At 38.4% G+C, this 15,728-nt stretch overlaps 2 protein-coding genes across 5 annotated transcripts in view; one reads left to right on the forward strand and one right to left on the reverse strand.

Annotated features, from left to right (window-relative positions):
* Positions 1–274: 274 nt before the first annotated feature.
* tmem183a (transmembrane protein 183A) lies at positions 275–5,823 on the reverse strand. Its single transcript, XM_028003772.1, has 8 exons — positions 5,607–5,823; positions 5,310–5,399; positions 5,057–5,224; positions 4,806–4,965; positions 3,040–3,220; positions 2,639–2,719; positions 2,360–2,512; positions 275–1,382 (listed from the first exon to the last, which is right to left on the reverse strand). Exons 1-8 carry the CDS (start codon positions 5,668–5,670, stop codon positions 1,197–1,199), a joined length of 1,083 nt encoding a protein of 360 aa, XP_027859573.1. The 5' UTR covers positions 5,671–5,823; the 3' UTR covers positions 275–1,196.
* A 3,441-nt stretch (positions 5,824–9,264) lies between these two features.
* The window catches only part of ppfia4 (PTPRF interacting protein alpha 4), a 63,825-nt gene continuing 57,361 nt past the window's right edge, over positions 9,265–15,728 (forward strand). For 2 of the 4 annotated variants that reach the window (XM_028003321.1, XM_028003323.1), the window contains exon 1: positions 9,265–10,264. In XM_028003321.1, coding sequence (XP_027859122.1) covers positions 10,007–10,264 — 258 coding nt within the window. In that variant the 5' untranslated portion in view covers positions 9,265–10,006. The remainder of the gene's footprint in view (positions 10,265–15,728) is intronic. The other 2 variants (XM_028003322.1, XM_028003325.1) reach the window with 2 other exon arrangements.

Consider the following 15,728-nt stretch of genomic DNA (forward strand, 5'->3'; position numbering starts at 1 on the left):
AAGCAAAGTTAATGAAAAATGTGAACAGCCTTCCTAACATAAAAGGCTTTAAATATTTATTGCATGTAATACCAAGTGTCACCATAGGAGGGAAGCATAAACATTTTATTGTTCTCCAAAGAGAGACCAATCTATTCCTTAAAGTTGCTATATGTGCTTTAAGTTAGTGGGGAGGTTAAATTACCTCCCGCCCACCATTAAAAACAGCATTGTTATCCATCAGTGGTTATACCTTTATAGTTCATTTTCATTTAAGAAATAAGATTGAAGAAACTTGAGTGAGCAGTAGTTTTATTGAAATACAATGTGTATATTATTTAAGTCACTTTCATTTGATAAAGCTAAATCACCAAACCACCACTAACCTAAACATCCAGTTGTCCTTTTGTAATTGATAAAACATCTAACAAGAATTTTAATACTACAAGGACATGTTGTTGATTCAATTACGTCTATTTCCTTGGCAGCAAATCAAGGAAATATTTGACTGCAAAACAAATATGGCCAAACCAATGAAAATGGTAGCACTGTCCCCATCATTTAGCATAACTGGTCCAACTATAACATTCTACCCAAATGCACAACACTGCCTGCAGCAGTAAATGGCACAGGTTGGTCATGTGCAAGAAAATAATTAAGCATTCACCAAATAAACTGCTAAAAAGAAAAACCTGTTGAATCAGATGACAATGTCTAAAGTAAATTATATATATTGCCCCTTTCTTATAAAACAAGAGATGAAAATAGTCAGATGTGTCTCCCAGTAAAGATAAACCAGAAACTGATTGAAAGGAATGAAAGTCCCTTGATAAAATGCATCAAATCTCAAAGAAAATCTGCCAAATTAGTGTAATATGAGAAACAAGCATGAACCAACTGCTGAAATAATAGTACTAAATACTGCCCTGTTGATTTAATATTTCACCTTAAAGAAATCATCTGGAAAATAGTTATTTTCCAGATGATTATCTGGAAATTTGCTTAATGGTCAACACCAGTCGATTCAACCAAATAAATCTCTCTCTTAGCCATGTGGCCACAGCTGAAATATTCACATAATTTCATCAAGTCAGCGCTTCCTTTTTAAACGTATAATAACCAAAATGTCCCATTGATTGTGATTTGGTTTTCTGTTTTATGATCAGTGTAGGATAAACAGCAGGGTCCCTGATTTGCTGTGGTGGGTTCCAACAATCTTATGTGAAGGTTAACAAAGGGTACAGTGGATGCCACCAGTCCATGAGCTTCACGCTGTGCACGGGATCTAACACAACCTGCGTCCCGCCTTGATCCCCTCTCTTCCTTCCCCGCTGCACAGGCGAGTCCTGGAACACCAGACGGACACGGTGGTGACGCATGTCCGTGCTCACATTGATCGTGAACTGTTAAAACGAGAACATCCGATTAGGGTGGTTGGTGTTGGAGGGAAAACTTTGTGGGTTAATGTCCATTTTTGAAAATAATAAAATATTACAATCTGCAGCTCAGAAACATTTGTTGTTCAGACTGCACAGCGAGCCTATCAATGTTATCAGGATGGATTCAAATATTGAATTAGTCCTTGTGTTTTAGTGAAATCATGTTTTATATCACATACAGGCACATCTAAAAAGTATTATAGCACACAAAAGTTTCAATATTTTTTGTCATTCATTTTAGAAAGTGAAACTAATTTATTAATTTCACAGAGTGAAATATTTCAAGTATGTATTTGTAATTTTGACGACTATGGTTTACAGATCAATGATAACCAAAAACTGTCTCTCAGAAAAATCAAACATTGTGAAACTGAAACACTGGAAACTCGTGGTGTCACATCCTAATGAGCTAATTAACACGAAACACCAGTAAAGGTTTCTCTAAATGGTTTCTCAGTCTGGGTCAGAAGGCTACACAATCATGGGGAAGACTGCTGACTGGACAGATGTCCAGAAGACAGTCACTTTACAAGAATGGTGAGCCACAAAAGGTCATTGTTAAATAAGCGTGTTGTTCAAAAAGTGCTGTATCTAAGTACAGTCATAGAAAGTTGAGTCAGCATTATGCCCCGTGAGTCTGTGTAGGTCATAATACACCCATATTATAAAATGCTGTATTGAACATAGATTTTATGTATTGTAATATATGAAACTGTAATTTAGGGTTTCACCATCTGTACGCCAAAATCATCAGAATTTTATAACAAAGAAAGGCTTGAAATATTATAATTAATGTGATGAATCTATAAGAGTCTGAAAATGAAAATAAATAAAAATATTGAACTGTCAGGACATCCATATTAATTATCATTTCAACTATCAGGGTAGCACGTACTTGTGATAAAGCAAAATATATGTGTCCAGAAATAAAAGCTACTTGCCAGAGTAAGTGTGAGGCCCATGACTACAGGGATGAAGATGTAGTTAAGTGTGGTGACCTGAAGCACACAGCAGTCAGAGTCTGAATTCATATGAACTTCTTCATATTGTTTGGGCAGATGCAAAGACTTGGCACAACCATTCTTAAAGTGTCCCTGCATGGATGGAGATGAACATAGAAGAACTCAGACAGCTGTCACAGCAGGGGTCATCGCAAGAAAAAACTAACAATTTGAACAAAAAAAAGTGTGAGTGTACTTTAAAAATAGACATCCTGCTACCTGCTTTTTAAATTTGAAGTTGAACTCCCACAATGCTTCTGGTCGAGTCCCTGACACCTTTTTGACCCAGAAGAGAAAACACTGAAACAACAGAGAATAGGCATTTAAAAGCACATATTTATAAGGTCAAATGTCAACTGACAAAACAGTTTTCATCTTAATCTTATTCTTCTTCTAGGAAAAATCTTAAAAGTAAACTTAACAAAATCTGCCTTACATTTTAAGCCTTTACAATGCAACCTTTGTTCTGTCACAGTGGACTTCAAACCACAAACAAATCAGGTTCAATTTGCCCTAGACTCACCAGATATTTCAAACACTGATGTGTTTAAATTCACCTTGGTCATTACTTTTACACAGAGCAAGCAGGTCTCATGAAAATGCACTAAATGTTAACATACCTTGGAATTGAGCAGCGTTGTGGGCGTGGATTCTGGCAGTGCAGGACTTTTTGAAACACGCAAGCTAAACGGCTCGTACAAATGGAAAAGGGAGCGAATCACACAAGCCCGTAGACAGCGCATCCTATCTATACAGTCAGGCTGAAGGCGAAACGGCAGATCAACTTCAACCCTGTAGTGCCTTTAAGGAAAAAAACAGCAAATGGGAAGGTTTGAGGAAAAAATATATTTACGTTTTTAATTAAGTGACAGGTCCATTTTTGCCATTGTTTTATTCTACTGTTTTGAACAGACGAACATGAAGAAAATTATCGAAAAGACCCAGCAGGTGGCTCCACTTGTTGCACTTCAGCTACAGCTCTGTGCTGTCTGAATTTAAGCATTACACAAAGACGGGCAATTCCAGCCATTAAGAGCCAGAAACCTGAGTGTTTTAGGTGTTTTCATGATTAGACACACCTGATTTAAATGAGAAAAAAACTGGAAGGATTTTGTAGAACTTAAAGCTGAGAAGATTACTCGGCTGTAAGATTCAGGCATTTCAAAGAAGGGGCACATCTATACACACACAGGACACCAGACCACCACCGACCCTTTAATATGAAATCTCAAAATTGAATCAGCACCGATTAAATCAATTCAATTAGATTAAAATAGCTCCAAAATATTTTCAAACGTTGGCCTTTTTAAGATGAGTTCAAAAAGTTAAGTGCTGTTACTAAATTGTATAACTTAATTGTGTTTAATACAATATAATACAGAAACAAGATTTAGTTCTTATTCTGAATATGATGCCGTCTTAAAAGCTGTATTCTGAGCTTAGTCACATCATGCCTACTAATGCAACTTGGAGAACAATAAAAAAAGCCAGGAAAACATCAAAGTAAAATTTTTTACTAAATTATTTAAAAGACATCACATAAAGTGAGACAAAGATCTGGATGTCCGTGCCTTGAAAGCAAAAAAAATTCGCCTGCAGATGAAAGTCATTTATAAGATTTTATGAAGACAAATCTGTCTTAAAAGACAGAAACATGTTTAGTGAATTTAAATATATATCAATTGTAGTTTCGTTTCAACAAAACCATAAGCAAACATTTTCTGTTTAATTTTCAGCCCCATAACTCCTCTGTTCGGCAGTAAAGTAGTTAACAGATTTGGCCAACAGAGAAGCTGAAATTTTACTTTCAGTATTTGCAAGAGACATTATACGTGCCATATATTTTGATTTTAAGACACACCTTACATTAAAAAGTTATGTTTAAAGATTCAGTTTGAAGTCAACTAAAAACTAGTCAAACCACTCAGCCAATTTGGGTGAAAAAAATCACCAGCATAATAAAAATTAAACATGACTGTACAGAAACACATAAGGGTGAAATCCCTATTTACAACCTGGTTTCCAACAATTGAATTAAAAGTACTTCATAATGGATTTTAACACTTAAGGCAAGTGTCATATTGCCTGCTGCTTTGCTACAAAAGTTTGAAATCTTTTAAAAGATTGTTGAAAAATATGGTCATAATATTAATGGATTACTTTTATTTTTATTAAATGAATGCTATGCTTCTATTTTTCCCACAATTTGAAAAATATTTGTGATCATTCTATTTAAAAACATTTTACTAATGCATAATTGTATGGTGCATTTACTAACCTGAAAAATATGAGAATTTTGTGTTTACAATCTCTAAGTCTCTTCTCAATGTATTGCTATTAAAACTCATTCTTTTCAAAAATTTCCTAGTAACCCCAAACTAGTCACCTTCTGTAGAGTCTGGTCCAGAAAGCCGCAGTGCAAGTGACTGTCCATGCACTCCTGCAGATCAAAGAAAATTTGCACACATCCTCAGGTCTGATGTAGGAGGAAAGCACCAACCAAATATCTACTGGATAGTCCTCTCCATCACTGCTCTCACTGCTCTCTGGGAAGGCAAGACAGGGAACACCGAATAAACTTGAAATAAGTGACCACTTTCACCATGAACTAACTCAAAGAAATCAATGAAACTGCACCTTTCTTTCTCTTGTTTTTCTTCTTGCGGGTCACTTTAGTTTCACTTTCCCCTTCATCGTCCTCTGGGTCATCGCTGCTGCCCACAGCGTCTGCTCCGACACTCGACGCAGACGAGAGGACTTCCTCCACCGCCCCCTGAGAGGCTTCCAACCCACACAGCAATTTTACTGAAACATACGCGATTCACAGAATTAAACATTTTAGTCTTCTTCCCATTTAGGACACGGCAGCTGCTCTTCAGACAGTTTTTACCTTCTTTTTCAATCGCATTTGCGACAGCTTTCTTTACTCTACCCGACTTCACCACGGCTGGGTCAGCGTTAGCAAAATCAGCAACAGTGACTGAAAGAGCAGGCAGAAAGTCTCATAAATAAAACAATGCATTTAGATAATTGCATGTCAATGTGACTAAACTGAATGTATATAATGCTTAAGTTCTTGTCCGTCCATGTTTTACGAAGTTGAACGTGACTTTATAAACCTGAGTAACTATGCAAACTCCAAGGCTCTGTCACAGATTAAAGGCTAGCCTCCTCCCAGCTATGCTACCTGATTCGCAGCAAACGTCTCCAGCCTTAAACTTCAGCCGTTTTCGGTTCCCTTTCTTGGGCATGTCGATAGCAGTGATATGTAATCGACTAACGGGGTTGTGAGTCCTGCCATGGCTCTATGGCAAGCCGAGTTAAAGAGAAAGACAGAAAAATGTCAGGAAAATTAAAAATGGTTCCGCCAGGGTCTTCAGCCATCATGGAATGACGTCACATACTAAAACCGCGAGAGTGAAGGCTGCTCGCGCTTCTTCTTCACCTACTAAGACATAACAGCTGTTTAGTAGCGATACTGCCATCTTCTGGCATTAGGTGACATAGTTTATGGCCAAGACAACCACTCCCAGGTACCTTTTAAATCCTCTTGAGCAAGCCTCTTCATACAAGCAGAATAAAGTTTGGCCCTTTTCACCAAGTATGGATATTTTCCAATGTGTGTATATGGTTGAAGTATATAAATTTACATCTGGTTTCATGTTGACAAGAAAAATATATGTTTATTTTTATTAGTGGAAAACTACACCTCTTAATATTATCTTAAAATATAAGATACTTGCTTTACTTGTCCACTCTTTTATTTGCTACAGTGCCAATCTGGGCTCAAAACCTCTTGTTATTCTTTCTCCACTATGGCACACAGAACTTAAAACATTTGAGTATGTATTATTTTATTTAAGTAAGTATAAATATGTCTGTTTTCTTCAGTGACAGATTGCATTGCCACTAGTTGCCAACATATGTGGCTTGCTGATGAACTGTTGTCTGACATCTGTTAATTCATATGCATCTATGTTTTTCCCATTTTTTGCATCCTAACATATTGACTTCAACTTGAAGATGACCTTACCCTTTGCCCTTCATGTAAAACATTTTCAGCACCCCTGTTCAATAGGTATGCATATTACCCATTAAGGTAAATCCCTGACCATTTATTGCTTGAACCCAACTGCAGAACATAGAGTTTCCTTTGCAAGCCTTACCAGCCATATGAGCTTTTTTTTGTTTGTTTTTATTTTTGTGAAATTGCTCAAGCTTAGTCAGACTGTATAAAGAGAGCTAGTAAAAATAATCTTGATTTCTTGCCACAGATTCTCAATAAGATTTTAATTGGGATCTTGATTGGGTCATTGGAATATCCAATGATTTAAATCAATGTATTGTTAGTTCCGCTTTAAATTGGACTCCTAAACTAATTCATTAATTTCAACAATGCTTCTCTCTACACTTTTCCAAGTATGCTAGATTGTTAAATATTAAATTTTTCAGAAGTACTCATTTAATGCAGGGAAGCTACAAAATTTTAGTTACTTATTTTTATTAATACATTCATGATCTTTACTTGGCCCACAATGAAAATGAGTTTGACACCCTTGGTCTACGGCAGTGGTCCCCAAACTACGGCCCGCGGGCCAGATGCGGCCCGCCTCCACATTTGGTCCGGCCCCCTGAACAATACCAGAGTATTTTCATATATTTGCATTTTTATTTGATAAGTTGGACTTTTGCAATAAAATAAATGTTCCTTAGTAATGAACTTTATTTATTATTAACAATTAGTTAGTAACTATTTTATACATGCATATAATTGACCCTAACCCTTTTTTTTATGTGGAGAACCCAGTGTTATTTGGTTATTATTTATTTCATAAATAGTGTTATTTCCTGACTTTTGTTCTCTGAAGAATCCAGAAAAGGTTATTTGATTGTGCTTTCTGAAAAACAATACATTTTTATGTTTAGCACTCTTACAATCGTCACACTTTTTCTGTTACAAAATGACCCTGACCCCCCATCAGAGAAGGGACAAGTTATGTGGCCCTCACAGGAGAAAGTTTGGGGACCCCTGGTCTACGGGATAAAAGTCCAGTAAACTACACTAAAAGTACTCTGATATTTATGAATGTAATGTGATAAAACATCAAAAAGTATAATATTTTTTTTAGATGCTGCAAATATTACAGTGTTTGAAATGGTCGTCAATATAACTAGAGAGAAAAAGTTGATTGCTGACAACAGTCAATAGATACTATTTTTATCGTCCTTAACAGTAACTACAGCAACGTTGCATTGCTATGGTTACTGCAATCTTTGAAGTAATTGTTAAAAGAACTGAGCTGAATTGATCACGGAGGGAAGAGGAAAGACGAGGGCAAATTTTAGCTGGAATCCACTGATGGCAATTCACCAATAAAAATTACATGAGTGCTGCCTGTCACATAATATTTACATCTAAAAGATTAGATACAATTCTCTAGATCCAAGATCCCATGATTTAGCCTAAAAATGGGTACTAAAAATAATTTTTGCTTCGTGATCATTCTTTATTAATTTTTTACTCCTTTATACTCCAGTGGTATGGTATTATTCAAGGTAGGGATAAATTCAGACCTGTTGGAATAGCAGATATTCAACTATAGGCATCAGAGACTCCTTAATTAGTGTTTTAATTAAAAAGTGTACACAGAGCCCATTTTGCCATAGTATTTTATCTTGATGTCTTCCTATCAGAAGCATTTTAAATTTTTTAGCAATGTAAGTTACGGCGGTTTGTCTGTGGGATTCTTTTATCAGTTTATCACTGTGCTTTGCAGCACTTTATATTTATACTGACCTTAGTAGGCCTAACGCATACAAGGAACGAGTTTGGAGATGCCTTGAATCATTCTTTAAGTCATTGCAGTTTGTACCTTTCCAAATTGCACTAATCTGAGTCATCATGAGCATGGGAATGTGACATTTTAGTTTGGGTCTCATCACTTTTGAGCTATTTGTCATTTTGTGTCACAATTCTTTGGATTTTGGATGTTAGTTTTGACTTCACTTTGTGGTTTTTTATAGTCAATAGATGGTAGTTCAATCTTAATTTTTTAAAAGTAAATTTAAAAAAAAAGTAGGTAAAACAATTTCTATTTCCTAGCCCTGCCATCAGCAATTATGCTAGATTAGCCGTAAGCGGGCAGGCAAAGCGTGGGATGGGCCTCAGGTACCCTGAGAGGTTTTCACCCTCTACTGTCTTCTGTAGTTGTTGCTTCCTTCAGTTATTTTTCAGTTCCTTCTTTTATGTTTCTGCCATAAAAGTTATGTTTGTTGCTAGTATAATAATTGGTGACTGTGTTGTGTTTTTAGTAAAGCACTTTGAGTTGTTTTGTGCTATGAAAATATGTTACATAAATGTGCTACACAAATAAATTTGACTTGACTCAATTCATCTCCCTGACTGGGTTTGTCCTGTGTTGTATCCTTCTCTTTGATGCCTACAATTTTGTAATTTTGCCTTTTATTTTTTATTCAATCACTTACTAATGATATCTGTATCTTCCCTGTGCCACATAGTCATCACTCCAAACCGTGAGAGGCAAGCTGGTTCTTTTTCCCCCTGTTTTTAACAAGTAAGCTCAAGGGAAAATATGTTCAACTTGGTATGGAATATATTCCACCCACTAACAAATGTCACAATAAATGGATTGTTAATGAGACCTGACAGTGGTTGAAATGTTATGCTTAAATCCCTGATTCATTCAAGATCCTGCAGGGTGCGCTGTGCACCCCATATGCATATCTGCTTGTAGCTATTGCTTGGTCAACCTGAAACCACTGGATAGATGGGGGATCATGTCCCAGGAGCTGTCAGGTCAGGACTGTGCTCGGTCTTCCTGATGTGGGTGGATTGTGGACGTGCGTAGACGGTGTGCGCGCTCGTAGTGGGGACTCATTCATACAGGCTGTAGTGACGGTTGCAGCAGATTCCCTTGTGTGTGTACGCGCAGGGGGACCGTGTGTGTGCGTGTGGGGGGGCGTGTGTGTGTGTGTGTGCGTGTGTAAGTGGGAGGAGGAGTGAGCGTCGGTCCGCTGGCTGTGTGCAGGGATGGAAACGGAGAAGGCTAATGCAGAAAAGAGTCGCTCTCGCCATCGCTAGGAATAAGGATATCCTTCTGGATATTTTGCATTTTTCTGAGTGCATGTGCGATGATATCCGTGTTTTTTCGAGCACCACCCATTTAGACCTACCCGTCTGTCTCTGAGCTGTCAATCATTTCACGCCGGGGACTCTACATGTGAGTGCATGGCGCGCCCGGCAGGGCGGATCTGCTCACGGGGTGAAAAAACGCCGGTTAATATGGCTAAAAGATCAAGCATCATCTCCTCATCCCAATCGCACTGACAAGGTATGCCCAAAGAGACCCTGGAAACGCGTATTCGATGCATGAGAAATGCAGCTTAGCGGGGCTCGTGTGCGCATCTTGGATTGGTTTGGCTGCGTGGCTGCGCGACGTTATTAGGCCCGCTCTTATAATTTATTTCGAGACTGGACTTCAGGTTCGTAACCACCACGTCCCCCCTTCTTAACCCTGTTGTAGCGACAGTGTCCCATAACGTCGGCCAGACCACAGAAAGGGGAAGATGATGTGCGAAGTGATGCCGACCATCAGCGAAGGAGACTCGGCTGGTCCTCCGAGAGGCACCGGCAGCGTCCCGAATGGCTCGGACCAGGAGGCCAACTTCGAGCAGCTGATGGTCAACATGTTGGACGAGAGAGACAAACTGCTGGAGTCCCTCAGGGAGACACAAGAGACCCTCATCCAGTCTCAAGCTAAGCTCCAAGGGGCGCTACACGAGAGGGACATGCTCCAGAGGCAGATCAATGCCGCGCTGCCTCAGGTGAGCAGGGGGTGGCTTTCTTTCAAAAAGCATCATTCATTTATAGCCTGTGGCTATAGGGCGCCGTTTGTAAAGTTACACAGACAAAAAGTGACAGAAATAATTTGGGCTATTTAGCCTGTCATAAGAGAAAAGAAATGGGGGGTTCATTTTTCAGTCATATTTTCACCATTGAATATGGCGTAAATATGATTTTTAGAGGAAATTAGACATTTAGTTTCAAACAAAATGTTTTAATTAGCGAGATAAAATATTTTTGTTTACAAACCGAATGCATAGCTCCAACCTATGTAGTTGCTTCAAACTAAATATTTAGATAATCAGTTCAAGTTAAGTAAGACATAATGGACCCATATCGGCCTCACTTTTAACCCAGACTTGCTCCGTATCAAACCTTCACCTGCATGGCACCTAAAATATGAAAGCTAGAAACTGCCTCTGGGCAGTCTGTTGTAATTGTGATGATGCAGACCTGACACTAATAACTATGGGAATCATAGATGTACCCGTTTATCAAAAATGGTCACAGTTAACTGTTGGAAAGATTTCTATTTGTGAAAGCTATGAACAATCATGACATTTTTCACTCAATGAGTACCACTCTACTCTTCTTAAAGTAACTGTGTTATCAAACTACAATTAACAGGTTAAGACAGTTGAATGTAGGATGTCCAACCAAGCAGATGGCCCAATTAACCAACTAATATCAGCTTGCTGTGCTCATTTAACAATAAAGGTTAGATTTTCTTTAAAACAAGTGTTTCAAAATAGCTACTAAATTTGAAAAGTGTTTGTTATAAAAAAAAAAATTACTTAAGGTAGTTGTACTAAAATAAAATATGAAATAAATGTTATAACATTTTAACTGTGCAAATCAAAGTAAGGTTACTTTAACAGAATTGATATGATTGTTGTGCTTTCTTGCAAAGCAACCAAATCTGGTAAAATATTTTAGCTTTGCATTTTTGTTAAAGCTGTGATACTGTGAAATAGTGGTGTTTTTAATCAAGGCTGTCATACTGGGAGTATTCATATTGACTCATGTGCAATTACAATTCTACATATTGCTCAGCTCTAAGATTGTGGCTTTCGCTTGTAAAGGGCTGAGCCACATGTTGGGAGCCCTGCAGACAAGGGCAAAGCCCTCTTGTAATTACCTTAGTGCAAGCGACCTAACTTCTGTACATGCTGACCTGCGTGTAACTGGAGTGAGATGAGCTGGTTGTAAAATCTGGTTTTGTTTCACATTTGCAGTCTTTGTTTGCGCGTTTCGGCAAAAGAGAGCTGAATAAGGGCTGCTGCAATCACTGTGCATGACGACAATGAATCCTCAGCACATAAAGCTGCGTTACCCTCCGACCCTCTGGTCTAAATGTGATGCATGATGTCACAGCGTGCCGAGTATTCGTCTGTGAGCGAGAAAAAGACAGAGCAGGGAGAAAAACCGTGCAGACTGAGAAGCTGGCTGCTGCCTCTTGTGGAGGAAACATGGCTGCTTGTTGGAGCACATGGCCTTGGGCTGCTTGCTTCCACACACATCTGGGTGCATTTGTGTGCATGTGTAGCTTTTGATGTGAGCTGTCATGCTTGTCTTCTAATCCCACATGTTTTTTTTATTGCTGCAATAATACACATATTAGTTATGCAGTCAGACCTACATGGACGTTACGATTGATCTGTACATGTTCAGGGAATAAGTGAAAGACTATTGAGCTACAAAATTTATTCTCACAATATACATGATATGATTTGACTAAAGATTTGGATATTGTTAAATCTCATTGTTGGACGGTTTGCAAATTATGTATAATACAGGCAATTCAGATAGATGTTTCTACTGCAGACCTTTTGCAAGTCCATACGATTCCTGGCCTGATTTTCAAACAGAAACCAACTGTGTACAAGTGTTTCTACTTTTGTTTTCCTGTAAGCTGCTCCATTGTGTGATCTAATTAAGTCCTTGCCAGAAGTATTGAGACGCTCATTCAAAATTCTTTAACCTAGTGTTTCTGATGACTACCACTGCTGCAGGTGTAAAACAAATTAAGCATCAAGACATATAGACTGCTTATGCAAATTTTTTTGTGCATAATGGGTCACTCTCATTCTGAAAGTCAGTGTCTAACCTCAGAAAGAAGTCTACAAATGTCTCCAATCAGACAGAAGACACATAAAACTACCAACGACACATGAAGAAGGATTTACTGTCAGTTTCTCATCCATCTGACATCCTGTAAATCTATGAGAGTCAAACGTTTCTGTAATCATTCTCCCAGTTTGTGGACAGCTTTCCTAGAAGATAAGGCTCTTATAGCTAAAACCCTGCATTAAAGTGTTTGTATTAAAAATGCAACATTCTTTTAATTCTTGGGTGTCCAGGTGAAACAATATTTATGGCAGTATACTGCATCTTGCCTGGGTCTCCCTTTTATAAGAGATCTATGATCTCTGAAACCTGGTCAAATAAAGGAAACACATGAATGCTCTTGCTTCAGCTTTTCAAATGCTATACAGCCTTATGCATTCCTGCGTTCAAAGCTTTGGAGTGGTCACTCCCCACACACACCGAACCAAGAGATGTTGCCACGGACAGGGGGTGGGAGGGAGGTAAAGTGATGGAGAAAAATGAGGAAAATCTCTGTTGGAATTGATTTCCTCTCAGTTTAACTGCTCGGCTGAGGAATGAGGATTGCCTGTTTTCGATGCATTACTGCGCAAAGAGCAGGGTGCAGTTTATAATGATGAGTGGGAAGTGTGGAAAAAACACATACTGTAGCTGATGTCTCAAGTTCAGGTGTGATGAATATATTAGAGCATGCTGGTGAGGCTCCTGACCCCCTGTATCCTATTCTGTCAGTGGAAATTAGGCTAACTTCTTTCCACACGGGCGCTACTTGAGTATTTATGTCCTCAGGTCAACATAATATCACAGGTTTTGGTTTTGCTCCAGTCTCCACTGTTATGTTGCCCTTGAGTAAGCAGTGGCTGCATATGTGAGCTTTTATTTTTTTATATGCCTTTTCAGGCCTCTTTGGTGCTCACTCCTGCATACATTTTAGTATAGTAGTAAACCCTGATCTAAGAGCTACTTTGTTCCCTTTTGCCAATCAGATGTTTTATTTCCATCCTATAAATAATGTGTGTATGTGTGTTTGTGTGTTTGGTCTTCTGTAGGTTTCTTGACTCAGTGGGACTAGTCTGACCCAGAACTGTCAAGTCCATGTTTCTCCTTAAAAAAATGCAAACTCAAACTCGTACAAACAAACAGGACGAGCGACTCTAAATTCAGGGATTTTTTTTGAGTGTTGTTTCACTTAAAAAATACATAAACCTCCATCGCAACTTGCAGGCGTGCCCATGCTTATGTGTGCTTCAGCAGCGTGACAAAAATGGCACACCACAGACATTTCATCACCCACGCACACATGTAACATATTCATATAGGCAAGAATGAATATGTTCATTAGCTGCAGAGAATAGAATTTCAGATTAACATGTCAGCCTATTACTGAACATAATGCTCCTACTACAGCTCTAGGAGATGGGCCTGCCGTAGACAAATTAAGCTATAAGGACACACAAGCGCCCGCACTCGCGCGTCAAGCTTACGTTTGGATTCTGGCATTGCACACGCTCAAACACATTGTTCGTTTTGTGTGTGAAGAAAACTGTTCCGACACTGTCAGAGGAAATGTGCTGTAAAGCAGCAGCGTGTGCACATGGGAGCGTGCTGCGAACAGGACAGAGAGTGGACGAGCATCATGCGCCCAAACAAAGCAGGTCATGGTTCTTCTGCTGTCGCTGGTTCCACAAAGCTTATTTAAGTGTTTTAAAGAAAGCAAAAATAAATCAATTGTAACATAATTTTGAAAAAAAATATATACAAAAAAGTGTAAAAATATGAATAGAAATAAAAATAAATGTACGTTTATTTAACGTTTGAGTTATTTTACTCCAAAGGAAATTTCACTTATTTAAAATGTGTTTATAATTAACTAGTTGCTACATTAGTTGTTATTGCTTGTAGTCCCCTTTTAAGAGTAAATTGTTTTGAAAGATGTCTATGTAGTGTACAATAGTGTGTGGGTGTGCGTGTGTATGTGTGTGTTTAGACACCTGTTCCAGTCAGACACAACACTAGCTATTTTTGCCACTGTACACGAGCTGAGATAAAGATACACACCTCAATGTCCTTCCAAAACAATCGTCTCTGTTTCACTTTCACCCTCTCTGTCTCCACACCGATAAACACCTACATGCTCACATGTACGGAAGGCTCCATGTGTTTTGTTGTTTACCCATGTCAAGAGTAGTTTTTAATTGTTGTGCTTTCCGTATGCCCTTGTATGGACTCTTAAACTGTCAGATGGTTTTTGTTTAGAAGACTATATGCCTCTGAGGTTACTGTACGTGCAAAAGTTCCCACCCTCGTTTTCCCTCAGGTGCTGCCAGTTAAAGCTTGGAGAAATCTCCCTTTAGCAGCAGGTCAAATCGATTTACAAGCCTCTTCATCTGCCACTCCATTATTAGTTCCCTACTTTTCATACATTGGTGTCTTTCTATCTGTTCCTCAGCTCATTTCACTCCTCACTGACCCAGGAGTCCAGTAATATTTCCCTCACTCTGTGGTCATAACGTACTGCTGCTGTGGTTATCTTTTGACCAGTGCACAACAGAGTAGCACCAATAGGATGACCACAGAACATTGTCTCAAAAAGACAGCAGTCCAAAATACTCTTAATTTTCTTTAAAACCAAATCTAATCTGAGTCTCAATAAAAGCTCAAGTCTTGAATCAAATTCTGAAATCATCTTTTGTTACTGAATTTTATTTTTACCTTGTTTGTAATTATTTACAACATATATACATTGTAATTGTAACTGTTTGTTTTAGATCATCTACTACAGTTTTTGAAGAACGTAATGTGTTTATGTACTCTGTGAAGCTATCCATTCAAAATTGCTGTAACACAAATGCCCCACCAGTAGGTGCTGATAATGTCGACATAAATTACATTAAAATGAGAAAGAATTACATCCAAAGTATGGCTAAGGGAATTTTTGGCGCAATTCTGAATTTTGCATCTAGTTTCAGAATTAGAAGCACCCACGAAGTAAGATTTGCACAGCTTTGAACATCTTCCCCTGTGTAAATTAATTTCACTTAGTGAAACTTAGAAGGTTATTTTGTAAAGTTATAGTTAACCCGACTGATGTTGACGACGACCAGCACCGCATTGCAAAGTTTTTTTATCCAGCAGTCTTATAGACTTTTCGGCAGAAATTAGAGATGAACTCATTGATGGGCATTTTTGGGCGTTCTGCATGCTTTAAATGCTGCCCTGCTCCAGATTCAAGCAGATGAATCATCTACTGTCTTCAAGTCTTAGAAGCCCGCTACTGACCCACTTGTTTTGCCCAGTTATTAGGACATGCACTCGCTTTAAGTGCATGTTAAACATTAC

The sequence above is a fragment of the Xiphophorus couchianus genome, chromosome 20, assembly GCF_001444195.1.
Source record: "Xiphophorus couchianus chromosome 20, X_couchianus-1.0, whole genome shotgun sequence".
NCBI lineage: Eukaryota > Metazoa > Chordata > Actinopteri > Cyprinodontiformes > Poeciliidae > Xiphophorus > Xiphophorus couchianus.

Coding starts and splice junctions, on each gene's coding strand:
- tmem183a (XM_028003772.1), bottom strand. CDS start 5,670: ATGCCCAAGAAAGGGAACCGAAAACGGCTGAAGTTTAAGGCTGGAGAC. Junction 4,966..5,056: donor GAAAAACAAGAGAAAGAAAG/GTGCAGTTTCAT, acceptor TTGCCTTCCCAG/AGAGCAGTGAGAGCAGTGAT. Junction 2,720..3,039: donor CAACGCTGCTCAATTCCAAG/GTATGTTAACAT, acceptor CTGTTGTTTCAG/TGTTTTCTCTTCTGGGTCAA.